The sequence below is a fragment of the Leucopleurus acutus genome (assembly GCF_964270905.1).
Source record: "Leucopleurus acutus genome assembly, chromosome: 3".
In the NCBI taxonomy this organism is placed as follows: domain Eukaryota; kingdom Metazoa; phylum Chordata; class Mammalia; order Artiodactyla; family Delphinidae; genus Leucopleurus; species Leucopleurus acutus.
In genome coordinates this window covers 109619027-109639207 of record NC_139145.1, presented here as the reverse complement: position 1 = coordinate 109639207, position 20181 = coordinate 109619027, and the positions used below count along the sequence as shown (strand labels likewise).

Below are 20181 nucleotides of genomic sequence, written 5' to 3'. Positions count from 1 at the left end.
TTAACTGCTCAGGTGAGAGGGTCCTTTTGCATCTCAAAGAAACCTTTGTGGCAATATTTTTCACAAATAAGTAACACACTAACTCTATTGTTAATATTGTTTCAAACTAGTCTTTGGGAAGAGAGAGAGCAAGGCACTTCTAACAGTAAAAATTAATGTTTATTTATCAAAATCTCCACTTTAAATCATGTACTCAAAGCTGAAGTGCTGTATGTTTTAAAATTTTCGGTTATAGAGAGAATATTTTCCATTCATGAAGTTACCTTTAGTAGATTTTTAAAGTCCAGCTTCCACAGGATCAGACTTTCCTCCTTGGAAATGTTCTTGAACCAGTAATTTTACAAGTCTCATAGCTGAAAATTTTCTGTTGAATATTCTGTTATCACAATGACTTTTTATCCTATATAGATGTTGTCATAATTCTTTATTGGCCTTATTGAAAAAAGATATATATATATATATATATATATAAAATTGCTTGTATTTAATATAAACACATTTGTGTGTGCTTGTGTGTGAAAATTAGGCAAACAATGGAACCCTGTTGAACCATTCACATTAAAATGCAGTTAAATAGGAACATGTATGAATACATAAACATATATGTTAATATGAGAACTATCAGCAATTCACTGAAGCACAACTGAGTCAACATTTAATATCTCATTTTTTTCCCTAAATTTTTTGAATCTTAAGAAAATATCTTAAAAGTAGGAAGTACTCAGACTCAATATTTTACCAGTGACTTTCAGAGAGGCTGAAACAGGGTTTATGAAGAAGCCAAGTGTTATGATTTTCTTTAAGCAGCAGCTAAAGTTACATGGATAAATATACTATTAGTGTTTGTGTTATTGCTTACTATTGACTAGGTCTCTTCCTTATACTCCCGAGAATCATGTACTTAAACAATAGAAATAACAGCAATAGCATCTGTTTACCAATAGGCAGATCAATCCTGGAGCACAAGACTTTAAATATGCATGAGACAAAAAAATGACTGACTGGGTTATTAGTAGTCCAATAAAATGTCCACAGCTAAAAGCAGGAGAAATGCACACATTTTAATAAGTTTTGAAAGGCCAATTTGGCTGATATCATTGTACATTTGAAAGCTATTGTGAGTTCCTTTTTTTTTTTCTGTGCTTGTTTCATTTTTCTGTATAAAGAAAAAGTAAACCAGCATGTAGTTAAGAGGAGTAGTGGGTATTGACATTCAGACAATTTGTGTGTTCTTACAAATGTGTTTGATTACAACTGCTTCAAAAGTAAAGTATCCCAGATTTTCAAAAGTTTATTTTAACTTTGAAGACTAGACAAGGTCATACTGATTTTACAACATCCTACATGATTTAAGTATATATACAAAGAAAAAAATCAACATTAGAGTATTACACAGCTTGAAAGTTTGCAAAGGTTATTTGTGTCTTTGTTATTTCTGTACTTACTGACACATCAGATGCCAGCAGTGAATATTATATTTCATAATTTGTTGACTAGTACCCTAAGTCTTCAAAATTCACATAAACCCTTATGAAGCCATTCAGAAAGAGAAAGTCAACCCTAAAATTAGAATTAGTGATTATGATAAATGCTTTTAATAAGACATAGATAAACTGGATATGTTTAAAATTGTAATTTCATAGATTATAAAATTAGCATATTATAGTTACTTAATATGGTGAAGGCTAGGTGATTCTTCTGTGCCTTGTTCTTATGAGATTTTCCTTGGTTTACTGTGAATTTAAATAAATTTGCTTCACTTTGTCATTGATACAAATGACACAAAAGCTACATACTATTTCACAATAATTATTAACATTTCCACATGTGGGAATCCCTTTGTTGTCATTAATTTGGGGCATCATGGGATAAAGAGATATCCCACGATATGTCATGTTGGTGAAAAACATATAGAGCAGAGAGAAAACGCACAAGCAACAGAAAGCCATTTGTATGTATTTCTAAAAGGTAACAAAATTTTAACAAACTCCCTCTGAAAAATTTTTTAAAAAAAACTACCAGTAAAAACAAACATCATAAGAATCCATGAATAATTATAAGAATCCATGAATAATTTTGAGAAAGTAAATCATTACAAAAAATTACTCATAATTTTAAGAACTCTGAAAAGAATAAAGAATTGTGCATAACCTGCAAGAGAAAATGGCTAGAAATTTGGTGGGACAGTAAATCTTTAAAGAAATAAGGGCCATTGGCTACATAGTGAGTGTGTGTATAGCTTGGGACCTAAGCAATTATTTGTAACATGACCTTAAAATTTAGCAAATTAAAAATACTTAAATTCCTAATTTAAAGTTATCTTAAAAAGATGATATTGATGGCATGGCAATTTTGTTTTTGAAAGAAAGATGCTAAAAACTGATCACCATTTCAGATGCTTCAAATCAACAATTTTATAGTAAGAGCCTGAAGTAGAAAGCATGTGGGCATAGGACAAATACGTGGCCAGCCAGTCCTAATTTTGCTCTTATTAAAAATGCCATTATGATTGATTGACTTTCTCTTTAAATTCACTATGATTGAAGACCACTCCATATATACATCATCAAGAAATGCTGTTAACACATGGACAGACAAGACAGTAACATTCTAGTGGCTTCTGTTATGCAGCACAAATAATAAGGAAAAAAAGAACTTAGCAGTGTTGCACAGGACGTCAATGTTTTGTACACATACCATACTTTCTTTTTCAGGACACAATTTAAAACCCCAGTAATTCTGTGTCTAAGCCTTATAAAACAAATACTTGTAAAGCTTATAAATTAGATGTTGAGGACTTTCATGGAGGCAGTGTGAGCCTTAATTTGAGAGAATGGCAATGAAACCTCATTATCAATAACAAATCATTATGATAATTGCTTATTATTTTTTCAGGACCTTTGAAGCAAAATAGATAGAAATCAATTTTCACCCTGAAAATGGTTTTTGTCATTAGTAAACACTTCTCTTCTCACAAATGTCTATGCACTGTGCTTTCCTGAGAAACCACCACTAATTTCAAACCTCAATAAAATTCTAGTTTCACAGGAAGTGCAGAGATGAACAAAGAAATGATGAATATGCTTGGCCAAGTTATGCAGCACTATGTCAATATTTGCTAAAAAAAAAAAGTAGACAAACAATTTTTCTATTATTTTAAAGTAACGATAAGGCTATGGAAATACCATCAAAACAAAGATTTAAATTTTGTCTTAAAGAAACATAATGTGATTTTGTTGTTAAGTTTGCAAAATGGTAGTATTGAGGTCTTTATAAAGGAAATATTTGGAGATTACATAGTTATAGCTTCCTTCAAAAACAAGAGAATTGCAGATTCAATCTACTGATACTAAAATGTGTATATATATGTGCGTGTGTATATATATACACACACACACACACGATACTTCTTTTAGGCAAGTAATAGGACAAAAGTCAATTGGGAAAAGTATGGACTTATTCAGGCAATATATAATATATAGAATAGCACTAAGAGAAAGATCACATAATCTCTGATTAGAAGTAAGATGAGAATTATAATTTCAGTTAGTATTGCATGTTACAGATTCTTCTTCAAATTTTGGTTATAAACTCTGACAGTGTTTGTCAGGCACAGGGAAATAATTAGGATAATATAGATTCATTACAGAAGAGAAAAAAAAACTTATTGCTAACATTGCAGTATTCTTTTTATAAGAATAAGTTGAGTATTGATTATGAAAGCTCTAACAACTCTTGCTTTTATTTGATAACTATGAGATTTTTTTACCCTTGCTATCAAGAGTGCTACTTTCTTTGCCTAATGTATTTCAACCAGTATGAAGAAGTCAGAAAACAATGCGAAAAGTAATTCATAGCTAATGTGATGTTGCTTAAGAAATTTAAATGATAAAAATCAAATTAAACCTTTGAAAAGGCAGGCTTAGACCTCCTTAAGAAGACAGTTAATGGCCTACCGTAATTTCATGAAAAATTCCATTCAGTTTCCGATAGACTTTGCAGAGTTCATTCCGTGGAGATACTTTTAGGGAAATAGGGAGGAGGGTTGTGGGCTGTGGGATCTCCTCACTCCTCCTCTGTGCAGCCCAGCAGCTCAGACCGCAGCGTGATCCTCCCATACCAGGACCAAGGAAGGATCCTTATGTGCCGTGCATAGATGGGAGGGTCGATGACGTTTTTTCTGTGGGTATCATTGTCAAAATTGCCCTGGAAAACCTAGTAAAGATGAACAGACTATCAATCATATGGCCTTTTTGGGGGGAATTATTTTTATTATTTTCTTGTTTGGATCATTTTTCTCATACGTGAGATCTGATAACTAATCATGTTTTATTTTTCGAGACATAATGCAGCTTTTTTTAAAATGATCATTTTTAAATTGACTAGCCAATGAATGTTTAAAGACTTAAATAAGTTGAAAATGTATTTCAACTGAGGCAGGAATACATAGATTTATCATTTTTATGGTTTTTTTTTAAAAGGTCAGGTTTTGTTTTTTTTAATGCAACAGATATTTATTTTTTGCTTCTGTCACAGGCTGCTGTTGGTTAGCTTGCTGAAGGTTGTCTCTTCTAAGGAGTGATTCAGAGATCCAGGCTGTTGCAAATTACCACCATTATCTGAAAAACGTGGCATCCACATTCACAAGGGGCAACGAGAGAGAAAGCTGTTAGATTACACAGGATGTTTGAAAAAACAGGTATGGAAGCAGCTTAAATCATTTCTAGATACATCTCATTGACCTTAACTAATTATATGACCTCAGCCCAACTGCAAAGGAGGCTGGGAAATGGAGAGGAGCATAACGGTCTCTATCACAATGTCTTTCTTTGGCTTACTTCTCACATAGAGAACAAAATTAACCCATTATCAAGAGAGACAACCACAATCAATGCTAGTAACTACTTTTTTCTTGCCTTGTCTATTAATTCCTGGATCCATACAATACTCTTGTGACCATTGTGACCTATAATATTCTGACATGTTGGCATCCCATGACTTCTTCATACTTCTTTTGTTTCAATGCTTTTTTGCGGTGTTTATGTCCATTTTTCTCCCAAGAGGCTTTTACAGTAAACTTTGAGAAGTGCTTGCTTTAGAAAAAAATAAAACAAAATCGGCAGTTGGCACAGTGTGGAGTAGTGGCGTGTGGTCTGAATGACTGAGTTTTTCATATGTGCTTACTTTTGCTGTGAGCACTTGGACTGCACCTAGACCCAGACTAAAAGGTACACCATCTCCTCTCCTTCAAAGAATCATCATCCAAGGACCTACCAGAGACCACAAGAAAACATGGGGAGAAGCTATCAGCATACATTTGACAAAAATTGAAGTTAATAAGGATGGAGACAAGATGGCAGAGTAGAAGGATGTGAGCTCACCTTATGAAAACATCAAAATCACAGCTAACTAAACAACTGACAAAAACCAAACAAACAAAAAACCTGCTGGAACCTACCAAAATGGATATTCTACATCCAAAGACAAAGAAGAAGCCACAATGTGAGGAGGAGCCTGTGAGAATCTGGTTTTGAAGGCCAGCAGGATTTGACCACAGGAATTCCATAGGACTGGGAGAAACAGAAACTCCACTCTTGGAGGATGCACACAAGGTCTCGTGCACACAAGGACTCAGGGGAGAAAGGAGTGACCTCCAAAGAGACTGGGCCAGACCTACCTGCTAGTATTGGAGGAACTCCTGTGGAGGCAGAGGGCAACTGTGGCTCATTGCCAGGACAAAGACACTGGCAGTGGTAGCTCTGATGAGTACTCATTGTGTGAGCCCTCCTGGAGGCTGCCATTTCTTCCTCACACCTAGCCTTACCCAACAGCCTGTATCCTCCAGTGCTGGGTCTCCTCAGGCCAAACAACCACCAGGGTGGAAACACAGCTCCACCCATCAGCAGACAGTTTGCTTAAAGTCTTCCTGAGCACAGCCCTGCCCACCCACCAGTGGTCAGGATCCAGTCCCTCACACCAGGAAGCCTGCACAAGCCTCTTAGACAGCCTCATCCACCAGGGAGCAGAGAGCAGAAGCAAGAAGAATTACAACCTTGCAGCCTGCAGAATGGAAAATGCAATCAAAGGAAATTAGACAAAATGAGATGGCAGAGGGATATGTCCCAGACGAAGGAACAAGATAAAACCCCAGAAGAACAACTACGTGAAATGCAGATAGGCAATCTACCCAAAAAAGAATTCAGAGAAATGATAGTAAAGATGATCCAAGATGTTGGAAAAAGAATGGAGGTACAGATAAAAAAAGATGCAAGAAGTGTTTAACAAAGACCTAGAAACAAACAGAGATGAATAATAGAATAACTGAAATGAAGAATATACTAGAAGGAATCAATAGCAGAATAACTGAAGCAGAAGAATGGATAAGTGAGCTGATAGACAGAATGGTGGAAATCACTGCTGCAGAACAGAATAAAGAAAAAAGAATGAAAAGAAATGAAACAGCCTGAGAGACCTCTGGGACAACATAAACACACCAACATTCACATTATAAGGGTCCCAGAAGGAGAAGAGAGAGAGAAAGGACCTGAGAAAATATTTGAAGAGATAATAGCTGAAAAATTCCCTGACATGGGAAAGGAAATAGTCACCCAAGTCCAGGAAGCACAGAGTCCCAGGCAGGCTACACCTAAGGAGGAACACACCAACACATAGTAATCAAATTGACAAAAATTAAAGACAAAGAAAAAAAATAATGAAAGCAACAAGGGAAAAGCAACAGGTAACACAAGAGAATTCTCATAAGGTAATCAGCTGATCTCTCAGCAAAAACTCTACAAGCTAGAAGGGAGTGGCACTATATATATAAAGTGAGGAAAGGGAAGAACCTACAACCAAGAATACTCTAACCAGCAGGGCTCTCATTCAGGTTCAACAGAGAAGTCAAAAGCTTTACAGACAAGCAAAGCTAAGATTTTTTAGCACCACCAGACCAGCTTTGCAACAAATGCTAAAGGAACTTCTCTAGGTGGAAAAGAAAAGGCCACAACTACAAATGAGAAAATTATAAATGGAAAAGCTCAGAGGTAAAGGCAAACATACAGTAGAAGTAGGAAATCATCCACACACAAATATGATATCAAAGCCAGCAATCGTGAGGAGAGTACAAATGCAGGATACTGGAAATGCACTTGAAATTAAAAGACCAGCAACTTAAAACAATCTTGTTTGTTTATATACAGACTGCCTTTATCAAAACCTCATGGTCACTGCCAACTGAAAATTCACAATAGGTACACACACACAAAAGAAAAATGAATCTAAACACAACACTAAAGTCAGTCATCAGATGACAAAGGAAGAGAACAAGCGAGGAAGGGAAGAAAAAAGACCTACAAAAAGAAATCTAAAACAATTGACCAAATGGCAGTAAGAACATACATATCAATAATTACCTTAAGCATAAACAGATCAAATGCTCCAACTAAAAGACACAGACTGGCTGAATGGATACAAAAGCAAGACCCATATATATGCTGTCTAAAAGAGACCCACTTCAGATCTAGGGACACATACAGACTGACAGGAGATGGAAAAAGGTATTCCATGCAAATGGCAATCAAACGAAAGATGGAGCAGCAATACTCATATCAGACAAAATAGACTTTAAAATAAAGACTGTTACAAGCGACAAAGAAGGACACTACATAATGATCAAGGAATCAATCCAAGAAGAAGATATAATAATTGTAAATACATGTGCCCCAAACATAGGAGCACCTCAATATATAAGGCAAATGGTAAAATCTATAAAAGGAGATTTAACACCCCACTTTCATCAATGGACAGATCATCCAGATAGAAAATCAATAAGGAAACAGAAGCCTTAAGTGACACATTAGAACAGATAGACTTAATTATAGGACATTCCATCTGAAAGCAGCAGAATACACTTTCTTCTCAAATGTACATGGAACATTCTCCAGGATAGATCACATACTGAGAAACAAATAAAGCGTTGGTAAATTTAAGAAAATTGAAATCATATCAAGCATCTTTTCCAACTACAAAGCTATGAGATTAGAAATCAATTACAGGAAAAAAAACACGAACACCTGGAGGTTAAATTTGGTAAAGTTACAGGATACAAAATTAATACACAGAAATCTGTTGTATTTCTATACACTAACAATGAAAGATCAGAAACAAGAATTAAGGAAATAATACCATTTACTATTGCTTCAAAAAGAATAAAATACCTAGGAATAAACCTACCTAAGGAGGCAAGAGACCTCTATTCCAAAAACAATAAGATGCTGATGAAAGAAACAGAAGATGACAGAAACAGATGGAAAGATATACCATGTTCTAGGATTGGAAGAATCAATATTGTGAATATGACTACACTACCCAAGGCAATCTATAGATTCACTGCAATCCCTATCAAATTCCTAATGGTATTTTTCACAGAACTAGAACAAAAAGTTTAAAAATATGTATGGAAACATAAAAGACCCTGAATAGGCAAAGCAATTTTGAGAAAGAAAAACAGAGCTGGAGGAATGAGGCTCCCTAACTTCAGACTATACTACAAAGGTACAGTCATCAAAGCAATATGGTACTGGCATAAAAAACAGAAATATAGATCAATGGAATAGAATAGAAAGCCCAGAAATAAACCCATGCACCTATGGTCAATTAATCTACGACAAAGTAGGCAAGAATATACAGTGCAGTGGAGAAAAGACAGTCTCTTCAATAAATGGTGCTGGGATAAATGGACAGCTACAAGTAAAAAAAATGAAATTAGAACATTCTTTAACACCATGCATAAAAATAAACTCAAAATGGATTAAGGACCTAAATGTAAGACTGGATACTATAGTACTCTTAGGGGAGAACCTAGGCAGAACACTCTTTGACATAAATTGCAGCCGTATCTTTTTAAATCCATCTCCTAGCATAATGAAAATAAAAACAAAAATAAACAACTGGGACCTAATTAATTTTAAAAGCTTTTGCGCAGCAAAGGAAACCATAAACAGAATGAAAATACAACCCACGGAATGGGAAAAAATATTTGCAAATGCTGTGACAGAAAAGGGATTAATCTCCAAAATTTACAAAAAGCTCATGTAGCTCGATGTCAAAAAAACAATCGGAAGATGGCGGAAGAGTATCACCTTCCTCCCCACAGAGATCACCTTCCTCCCCACAGATACATCAGAAATACATCTACATGTGGAACAACTCCTACAGAAAACCTACTGCACGCTGGCAGAAGACCTCAGACCTCCCAAAAGGCAAGAAAGTCCCCACGTACCTGGGTAGGGCAAAAGAAAAAAGAATAAACAGAGACAAAAGAATAGGGGCAGGACCTGCACCTCGGGGAGGGAGTTGTGAAGGAGGAAAGGTTTCCACACACAAGGAAGCCCCTTCGCGGGCAGAGACTGCATGTGGCAGAGGGGGGGAAGCTTCGGAGCTGAGGAGGAGAGCACAGCAACAAGGGTGCGGAGGGCAAAGCAGAGAGATTCCCGCACAGAGGATCAGTGCCAACCGGCACTCACCAGCCCGAGAGGCTTGTCTGCTCACCCGCCAGGGCGGGCGTGGGTGTGAGCGCAGGGAGAGTCATGGCAGCGTGAACACAGCCTGTAGAGGGGTTAGTGCACCATGGCTAGCCAGGAAGGAGTCCAGGGAAAAGTCTAGACCTGCCGAAGAGGCAAGAGACTTTTTCTTACCTCTTTGTTTCCTGGTGCGCAAGGAGAGGGGATTAAGAGTGCTGATTAAAGGAGCTCCAGAGACGGGCGCGAGCCGCGGCTAAAAGCGCGGACCCCAGAGACGGGCATGAGATGCTAAGGCTGCTACTGCCGCCACCAAGAAGCCTATGTGCCAGCACAGGTCACTCTCCACACCTCCCTTCTGGGAAGCCTGTGCAGCCCGCCACTACCAGGGTCCCGGAATCCAGGGACAACTTCCCAGAGAGAACACACAGCACGCCTCAGGCTGATGCAATGTCCCACTGGCCTCTGCCACCGCAGGCTTGCCCTGCATCGAGCCCCTCCCTACCCCAGGCCTGAGTGAGCCAGAGCCCCCGAATCAGTGGCTCCTTTAACCCCGTCCTGTCTGAGCGAAGAACAGACGCCCTCCAGCGACCTACACGCAGAGGCAGGGCCAAATCCAAAGCTGGGCCCCAGTGAGCTGTGAGAACAAAGAAGAGAAAGGGAAATCTCTCCCAGCAGCCTCAGAAGCAGCGGATTAAAGCTCCACAATCAACTTGATATACCCTGCATCTGTGGAATACTTGAATAGACAACCAATCTTCCCAAATTAAGGAGGTGGACTTTGAGAGCAAGATTTATTATATTTTCCCCTTTTCCTCTTTTTGTGAGTGTGTATGTGTATGCTTTTCTGTGAGATTCTGTCTGTATAGCTTTGCTTCCACCATTTGTCCCAAGGTTCTATCCGTCCTTTTTTTTTTCTTAATAATTATTTTTTATTTTAATAACTTTATTTTATTTTATCTTACTTTGTTTTCTGTTCTTTTATCCTCTATTTCTTTCTACTTTTTCTCCCTTTTATTCTGTGCAATGTGGATGAAGCTCTTGGTGCTGCAGCCAGGAGTCAGTGCTGTGCCTCTGAGGTGGGAGAGCCAACTTCAGGACACTGGTCCACAAGAGACCTCCCAGCTCCACGTAATATCAAATGGCAAAAATCTCCCAGAGATCTCCATCTCAACACCAACACCCAGCTTCACTCAACGACCAGCAAGCTACAGTGCTGGACACCCTATGCCAAACAACTAGCAAGACAGTAAAACAACCCCACCCATTAGCAGAGAGGCTGCCTAAAATCATAAGTCCACAGACACCCCAAAACACACCATCAGACATGGACCTGCCCACCAGAAGACAAGATCCAGCCTAATCCACCAGAACACAGGCACTAGTCCCCTCCACCAGGAAGCCTACAAAACCCACTGAAACAACTTTAGCCACTAGGGACAGACACCAAAAACAACGGGAACTACGAACCTGCAGCCTGCAAAAAGACACCAAACACAGTAATATAAGCAAAATGAGAAGACAGAAAAACACACAGCAGATGAAGGAACAAGGTAAAAACCCACCAGACCTAAGAAATGAAGAGGAAATAGGTAGTTTACCTGAAAAAGAATTCAGAATAATGATAGTAAAGGTGATCCAAAATCTTGGAAATAAAATAGACAAAATGCAAGAAACATTTAACAAGGACCTAGAAGAACTAAAGATGAAACAAGCAATGATGATCAACACGATAAATGAAATTAAAAATACTGTAGAAGCGATCAACAGCAGAAAAACTGAGGCAGAAGAACAGATAAGTGACCTCGAAGATAAACTAGTGGAAATAACTACTGCAGAGCAGAAAGAAGAAAAAAGAATGAAAAGAACTGAGGACAGTTTCAGAGACCTCTGGGACAACATTAAACACACCAACATTCGAATTATAGGATTTCCAGAAGAATAAGAGAAAAAGAAAGGGACTGAGAAAATATTTGAAGAGATTATAGTTGAAAACTTCCCTAATATGGGAAAGGAAATAGTTAATCAAGTCCAGGAAGCACAGAGAGTCCCATACAGGATAAATCCAAGGAGAAACACGCCAAGACACATATTAATCAAACTGTCAAAAATTAAATACAAAGAAAACATATTAAAAGCAGCAAGGGAAAAACAACAAATAACACACAAGGGAATCCCCATCAGGTTAACAGCTGATCTTTCAGCAGAGACTCTGCAAGCCAGAAGGGACTGGCAGGACATATTTAAAGTGATGAAAGGGAAAAACCTACAACCAAGATTACTCTACCGAGCAAGGATCTCATTCAGATTTGATGGAGAAATTAAAACCTTTACAGACAAGCCAAAGCTGAGAGAGTTCAGCACCACCAAACCAGCTTTACAACAAATGCTAAAGGATGTTCTCTAGGCAAGAAACACAAGAGAAGGAAAAGACCTATAATAACAAACCAAAACAATTAAGAAAATGGTAATAGGAACATACATATTGATAATTACCTTAAATGTAAATGGATTAAATGATCCCACCAAAAGACACAGACTGGCTGAATGGATTCAAAAACAAGACCCATATATATGCTGTCTACAAGAGACCCACTTGAGACCTAGAGACACATACAGACGGAAAGTAAGGGGATGGAAAAAGAAATTCCATGCAAACGGTAACCAAAAGAAAGCTGGAGTAGCAATTCTCATATCAGACAAAATAGACTTTAAAATAAAGAGACAAAGAAGGACACTACATAATGATCAAGGGATCAATCCAAGAAGAAGATATAACAATTGTAAATATTTATGAACCCAACAAAGGAGCACCTCAATACATAAGGCAAATACAAACAGCCATAAAATGGGAAATCGACAGTAACACATTCATAGTAGGGGACTTTAACACCCCACTTTCAACAATGGACAGATCATCCAAACTGCAAATAAATAAGGAAACACAAGCTTTAAATGATACATTAAACAAGATGGACTTAATTGATATTTATAGGACATTCCATCCAAAAACGACAGAATACGCATTATTCTCAAGTGCTCATGGAACATTCTCCAGGATACATTATACGTTGGGTCACAAATCAAGCCTTGGTAAATTTAAGAAAATTGAAATTGTATCAAGTATCTTTTCCAGAACAATGCTATGAGACTAGATATCAATTACAGGAAAAGATCTATAAAAAAATACAAACACATGGAGGCTAAACAATTCACTACTTAGTAATGAAGTGGTCACTGAAGAAATCAAAGAGGAAATCAAAAAATACCTAGAAACAAATGACAATGGAGACACGACGACCCAAAACCTATGGAATGCAGCAAAAGCAGTTCTAAGAGGGAAGTTTATAGCACTACAATCCTACCTTAAGAAACATGAAACATCTCGAATAAACAACCTAACCTTGCACCTAAAGCAATTAGAGAAATAAAAACACCCCAAAGTTAGCAGACAGAAAGAAATCATAAAGATCAGATCAGAAATAAATGAAAAAGAAATGAAGGAAACGATAGCAAAGATCAATAAAACTAAAAGCTGGTTCTTTGAGAAGATAAACAAAATTGATAAACCATTAGCCAGACTCATCAAGAAAGAAAGGGAGAAGAATCAAATCAACAGAATTAGAAATGAAAAAGGAGAAGTAACAACTGACACTGCAGAACTACAAAAGATCATGAGAGATTACTACAGGCAACTCTATGCCAATAAAATGGACAACCTGGAAGAAATGGACAAATACTTAGTAATGCACAACCTACTAAGACTGTATCAGGAAGAAATAGAAAATATGAACAGACCAATCACAAGCACTGAAATTGAAACTGTGATTAAAAATTTAAAATCTTCCAACAAACAAAAGCCCAGGACCAGATGGCTTCACAGGCGAATTCTATCAAACATTTAGAGAAGAGCTAACACCTATCCTTCTCAAACTCTTCCAAAATATAGCAGAGGGAGGAACACTCCCAAACTCATTCTACGAGGCCACCATCACCCTGATACCAAAACCAGACAAGGATGTCACAAAGAAAGAAAACTACATGCCAATTATCACTGATGCACATAGATGCAGAAATCCTCAACAAAATACTAGCAAACAGAAAGCCACAGCACATTAAAAGGATCATACACCATGATCAAGTGGGGTTTATCCCAGGAATGCAAGGATTCTTCAATATATGCAAATCAATCAATGTGATACACCATATTAACAAAATGAAGGAGAAAAGCCATATGGTCATCTCAATAGAAGCAGAGAAAGCTTTTGACAAAATTCAACACCCATTTATGATAAAAACCCTCCAGAAAGTAGGCATAGGGGGAACTTTCCTCAACATAATAAAGGCCATATATGACAAACCCATAGCCAACTATGGGTTGGCTATGTGAAAAACTGAAAGCATTTCCACTAAGATCAGGAACAAGACAAGGTTGCCCACTCTCACCACTCTTATTCTACATAATTTTGGAAGTTTTAGCAAAAGCAATCTGAGAAGAAAAGGAAATAAAAGGAATCCAAATCAGAAAAGAAGTAAAGCTGTCTCTGTTTGCAGATGACATGATACTATGCATAGATAATCCTAAAGATTCTACCAGAAAACTACTAGAGCTAATCAATAAATTTGGTAAAGTAGCAGGATACAAAATTCATGCACAGAAATCTCTGGCATTCCTATACACTAATGATGAAAAATCTGAAAGTGAAGTGAAGAAAACACTCCCATTTACCATTGCAACAAAAAGAGTAAAATATCTAGGAATAAACCTACCTAAGGAGACAAAAGACCTGTATGCAGAAAATTATAAGATACTGATAAAAGAAATTAAAGATGATACAAATAGATGGAGAGATATACCATGTTCTTGGATTGGAAGAATCAACATTGTGAAAATGACTCCACTACCCAAAGCAATCTACAGATTCAATGCAATCCCTATCAAACTACCCTTGGCATTTTTCACAGACATAGAACAAAAAATTTCACAATTTGTATGGAAACAGAAAAGATCCCGATTAGCCAAAGCAATCTTAAGAATGAAAAACGGAGCTGCAGGAATCAGGCTCTGTGACTTCAGACTATACTACAGAGCTACAGTAATCAAGACAGTATGGTACTGGCACAAAAACAGAAATATAGATCAATGGAACAGGATAGAAAGCACAGTGATAAACCCATGCACATATGGTCACCTTATCTTTGATAAAGGAGGCAGGAATGTACAGTGGAGAAAGGACAGCCTCTTCAATAAGTGGTGCTGGGAAAACTGGACAACTACATGTAAAAGTATGAGACTAGATCACTCCCTAAAATCATACACAAAAATAAGCTCAAAATGGATTAAAGACCTAAATGTAAGGCCAGAAACTATCAAACTCTTAGAGGAAAACACAGGCAGAACACTCTATGACATAAATCACATCAATATCCTTTTCCTCCCACCTCCTAGAGAAATGGAAATAAAAGCAAAAATAAAAAAATGGGACCTAATGAAACTTAAAAGCTTTTGCACAGCAAAGGAAACCATAAACAAGACGAAAAGACAACCCTCTGAATGGGGGAAAATATTTGCAAATGAAGCAACTGACAAAGGATTCATCTCCAAAATTTACAAGCAGCTCATGCAGCTCAATAACAAAACAACAAATAACCCAATCCAAAAATGGGCAGAAGACCTAAATAGACATTTCTCCAAAGAAGATATACAGACTGCCAACAAACACATGAAAGAATGCTCAACATCATTAATCATTAGAGAAATGCAAATCAAAACTACAATGAGATATCATCTCACACCAGTCAGAATGGCCATCATCAAGAAATCTACAAACAACAAATGCTGGAGAGGTTGTGGAGAAAAGGGAACACTCTTGCATGGCTGGTGGGAATGTGAATTGGTACAGCCACTATGGAGAACAGTATGGAGGTTCCTTAAAAAACTCCAAATACAACTATCATATGACCCAGCAATCCCACTACTGGGCATATACCCTGAGAAAACCATAATTCAAAAAGGGTCTTGTACCAAAATGTTCATTGCACCTCTATTTACAATAGCCAGGTGATGGAAACAACCTAAGTTTCCATCATCAGAGGAATGGATAAAGAAGATGTGGCACATATATACAATGGAATATTACTCAGCCATAGAAAGAAATGGAGTTATTTGTAGTGAGGTGGATGGACCTAGAGTCTGTCATACAGAGTGAAGTCAGTCAGAAAGAGAAAGACAAATACCGTATGCTAACACATATATATGGAATCTAAGAAAAAAAAAATGTCATGAAGAACCTAGGGGTAAGACAGGAATAAAGACACAGACCTACTAGAGAATATACTTGAGGATATGGCGAGGGGGAAGAGTAAGCTGTGACAAAGTGAGAGAGTGGCATGGACCTATACACACTACCAAACGTAAAATAGATAGCTTGTGGGAAGCAGCCGCATAGCACAGGGAGATCAGCTTGGTGCTTTGTGACCACCTAGAGGCGTGGGATAGGGAGCGTGGGAGGGAGGGAGACGCAAGAGGGAAGAGATATGGGAACACATGTATATGTATAACTGATTCACTTTTTTATAAAGCAGAAAGTAACACATCATTGTAAAGCAATTATACTCCAATAAATATGTAACAACAGCAACAAACAACCTATTCAAAAAATGGGCAGAAGGCTAAAACAGACATTTCTCCAAAGAAGGCATACAGGTGACCAAGAGGCACATGAAAAGATGCTCAACATCACTAATTATTAGAGAAATGCCAATCAAATCTACAATGAGATATCACCTCACACCAGTCAGAATGGCCATCATCAATGTCTGCAAACAATAAATGCTGGAGAGGGTGTGGAGAAAAGGGGACCCTCCTACACTGCTGGTGGGAATGTAAACTGTCACAGCCACTACAGAGAACAGTATGGAGGTTCCTTAGAAAAACTAAAAATAGAACTACCACGTGATCCAGCAATCTCACTCCTGGGCTTATATCCAGAGAAAACCGTGGTTTGAAAGGATACATGCACCCTAATATTCACTGCAGCACTGTTTACAATCACCACAACATGGAAGCAACCTAAATGTCCATTGACAAGGAATGGAACAAGAAGCTGTGGTACATATATACAATGGAATATTACTTATTTATGAAAAAGAATGAAATAATGCCATTTGCAGCAACGTAGATGGACCTGGAGATTATCATAGTAAATGAAGTAAGTCAGACAGAGAAAGACAAATATCATATGATATTACTTATACATGGAATCTAAAATAAAATGTTACAAATGAACTTATTTACAACACACAGACTCACAGACTTAGAGAACGAACTTACTTATGGTTACCAGGGGGAAGGGATAAATTGGGAGTTTGGGATTGACATATACACATGGCTATATTTTAAATAGATAATCAACAAGGACCTACTGTATAGCACTGGAAACTTTGCTCATTATTCTGTAATAACCTAAATGGGAAAAGAACTTGAAGAAGAATAAATACATGTGTATGTGTAACTAAATCACTTTGCTGTACACCTGAAACTAACACAACATTGTATACTCCAATATAAAATTAAAACACTGAAGCTAGTAAATGTAAGCATATAAGGTATGGTAAAAAGGAAGAAAAAAAAAAAGAAACAAAACCAGAACACTGGGATCCTGATAGGAATGGCATTAAATTTTAAATTACTTTGAGAGAAATTAATGTATTTATAATATTTAAACTTGAACATTTTACCATTTTTAGCCTATAGATTCTAAACATTTATTATTCATTCTATTTTATATTTATATTTTTCTTTGTTCAACTAGTATAGTGAAAATTTCTTCAAAGTTTTCTCTTTTAACTTTATGACGCATCTTACAATTGGAAGATAATTTTTAGCTTGCTTGAGATCGAAACATGCCTACATAGTCAAAGAGAAACCTGGAAATTAAATTCCCCAAAGGGGAAAAAAGAAAAGAAACTCCATTATCTCATGACAGAATATTTAACCCATATCATTGAACATTCTGAAATTAACGAGAATGTTTTAAAAATGGCCTTCTTCAGTTGGTTCAGTCTCACATGTCAAAAAAGGTCCCCTGGAAAGACAAAAATAAAGATATTCTTCTCTAAAGCTCTAGAGAGTAAGAGAGTATGACACATTAACAGACACAACAGACAAGAATGTGGTAATCTTTCTGCTGGTTCCATGGAAAGATTATGAGCCATTGAGGGTGAATGCAAAGTGCCATCCCCATCTTGTGGGGGAATAATTTTTCAACTTGACACAAAATATATCTCAAAGGCTGTTTCTGAATAAATATTTGAAGAAGGGAATACTGAACTGTGCCAAGTCTAGAATTCATCATCCTGGCATAACTGAATCTATGTTCTTTTAATATGAATTTTACCGTCAGCAATGTTCTGGCTTGCACTGACCAAAAAGGAACTAGTTTTGGACTGAAATGTGTTAGTAAATAACAATGTCTCTGTTAGCAAAAGCTCACATGTATAGGATATACCAGGCAAACACTCACCAAAAATCTTGAGAGATGTTGTCGTTGCAACAGCAGAAAATGAGAGTACATTGTATGGTTTCCAGACAATCTCTCTGACGTATGGGTTCAAATGCTTCACTGAGACTGGTGTTAACAACTTAATAGAGAATCTAAAATCCAATTTCATAGCCCGGCTAGAGAACTTAATGTATATGTTTGGCATAATAGAGTTTAAATTCATTAACTTTCATTGCAAATCTGCAACAGTTCAAAATATAGTGTTTTACCACTTTTGGGGAAGGAAATACAGGAAGAAATAATTTTCTTTTAAATCACTGGTCTTCAGCACAAGTTTCAATACGGAACTATCAATCCCCAAAGCAGTAGTTGAATTATTAGTTATACCTATCTCTTTACACATAATGGAGAATACACAGAGGGAAAGAACAGCAGCTCTGAAACTACATACAGCTATGACATTTCTGATTTAATGTGTGAAAGTTATAGATATTTGAGTGCTCATTAGAAAAATTAAATGAAGTTTCATAAAACAGGATAATTAAAAAACCAAAAATACCCATAGAAGAACAGCCTAAATCTGTATTGGAATCAACCAAACTAGGCTCTAAAAGTACTAAAACTATACTTTCATTTTTGGAGGTCTCTCAGTGATGATACAGCAGAGAACACAAGGCACACATCTGCAAATTCTAGCATGACATCTTGTGCTTGCTGTGCAAACATGCGGCACATGTGCTGTTTCTTGTCTTCAACACTAGGAGGATCCTGCTAAAGTATGCTATTTCAATGCTTTACCTGGCAAAGGAGTGCAAACTCAGTATTTTTAGTTAACTTTATATAAAATCTATAAAAATTCTGGAAAAGTGCTTTCACATACACATTTTAGAGATTTAAGCACCTAGATTGAATTCAAAGTCTGAAAAGACTGATGGAGAACATTAAATCTCCATATAGAAGGAAAAACAGTGAACCTGAGAAAGAGTTGGGGAGTTTTTAGAAAGAGTATACCCCTGTTTACAATAGCAAAGACATGGAAGCAACCTAAATGTCCACTAACAGAGGAATGGATAAAGAAGATGTAGTACATGTATACAATGGAATAGTACTCAGCCATAAAAAGAATGAAATAATGCCATTTGCATCAACATGGATGGACCTGGTGATTATCATACTAAGAGAAGTAAGTCAGAGAAAGACAAATATCATATGATATCGCTTATATGCAGAATCTAAAAAAAAAAGATATAAATGAACTTATTTACAAAACAGAAACAGACTCACAGACATAGGAAACAAACTTATGGTAACCAAAGGGGAAAGGAGGGGGGAAGAGGGATAAATTAGGCATTTTGTATTAACATATACATACTCCTATATATAAAATAGATAACCAACAAGGACCTACCATACAGCAGAAGAAACTATACTCAATATCTTGTAATAATCTATAAGGGTAAAGAATCTGAAAAAAAGTTTTATATATATGTATGACTGAATCACTTTGCTGTACACCAGAAACTAACACAACATTATAACTCAACTATATTTCAATTAAAAAAAAAAAGAGTATGCATAAGTTTCAGTTTTAGGAGGAGGCTTAGCTAATTAGCTGGTAACAAGTTTGCTGAGATACTCAAACATGATATGCTTAGGAGTCTCTCAGGTTTTTCCCAACACATGGGACCTGGACAAAAAGGAACTCAAGGTACTTTGGAGAGGCTTCTATAGTTACAAACCAGGAGAAAAGAGAGAATAATGAAACTGCTTCAATGCGATTGAGATCTTGGATTTGGTTTTCTTATGTCAACTCTCCTGTGATACTAGATAAAATTCAAATCAGATTGTAGTGAGGATTCAGATCCCAACACAGAGAGACTATCAGATAAAACAATTAAACGTTGCTAGAAGCAATATTTTTTGTAAGATGAAGCTCGTCATTCTTTGGTAGGGACAATGGTCTGTTCAGGCCAGAGTAGCCATCATCAGTAGCAAGCTCCCAAGCATCACGGAGGAAGTCAAGGTTATCCTCCATGACTCAGTCAGTCAGCGGGCTGGGGCACATCCCCCGTTCTTTTAGCAGTCATGTGCTATGACTCTGCCTTTCACAAGTACTGAGAAATCCTTCGGGGATTTCTTGCACATACTACTTATTTACT

At 36.9% G+C, this 20181-nt stretch overlaps 1 protein-coding gene across 2 annotated transcripts in view; it reads right to left on the bottom strand.

Moving 5' to 3' along the window:
* Positions 1-4065: 4065 nt before the first annotated feature.
* EDIL3 (EGF like repeats and discoidin domains 3) overlaps positions 4066-20181 on the bottom strand; it is a gene marked incomplete at both ends in the record, with an annotated part of 421166 nt that continues 405050 nt past the window's right edge. For both annotated transcript variants that reach the window (XM_082836360.1, XM_082836361.1), the window contains one exon: positions 4066-4215. In XM_082836360.1, coding sequence (XP_082692486.1) covers positions 4066-4215 — 150 coding nt within the window. The remainder of the gene's footprint in view (positions 4216-20181) is intronic.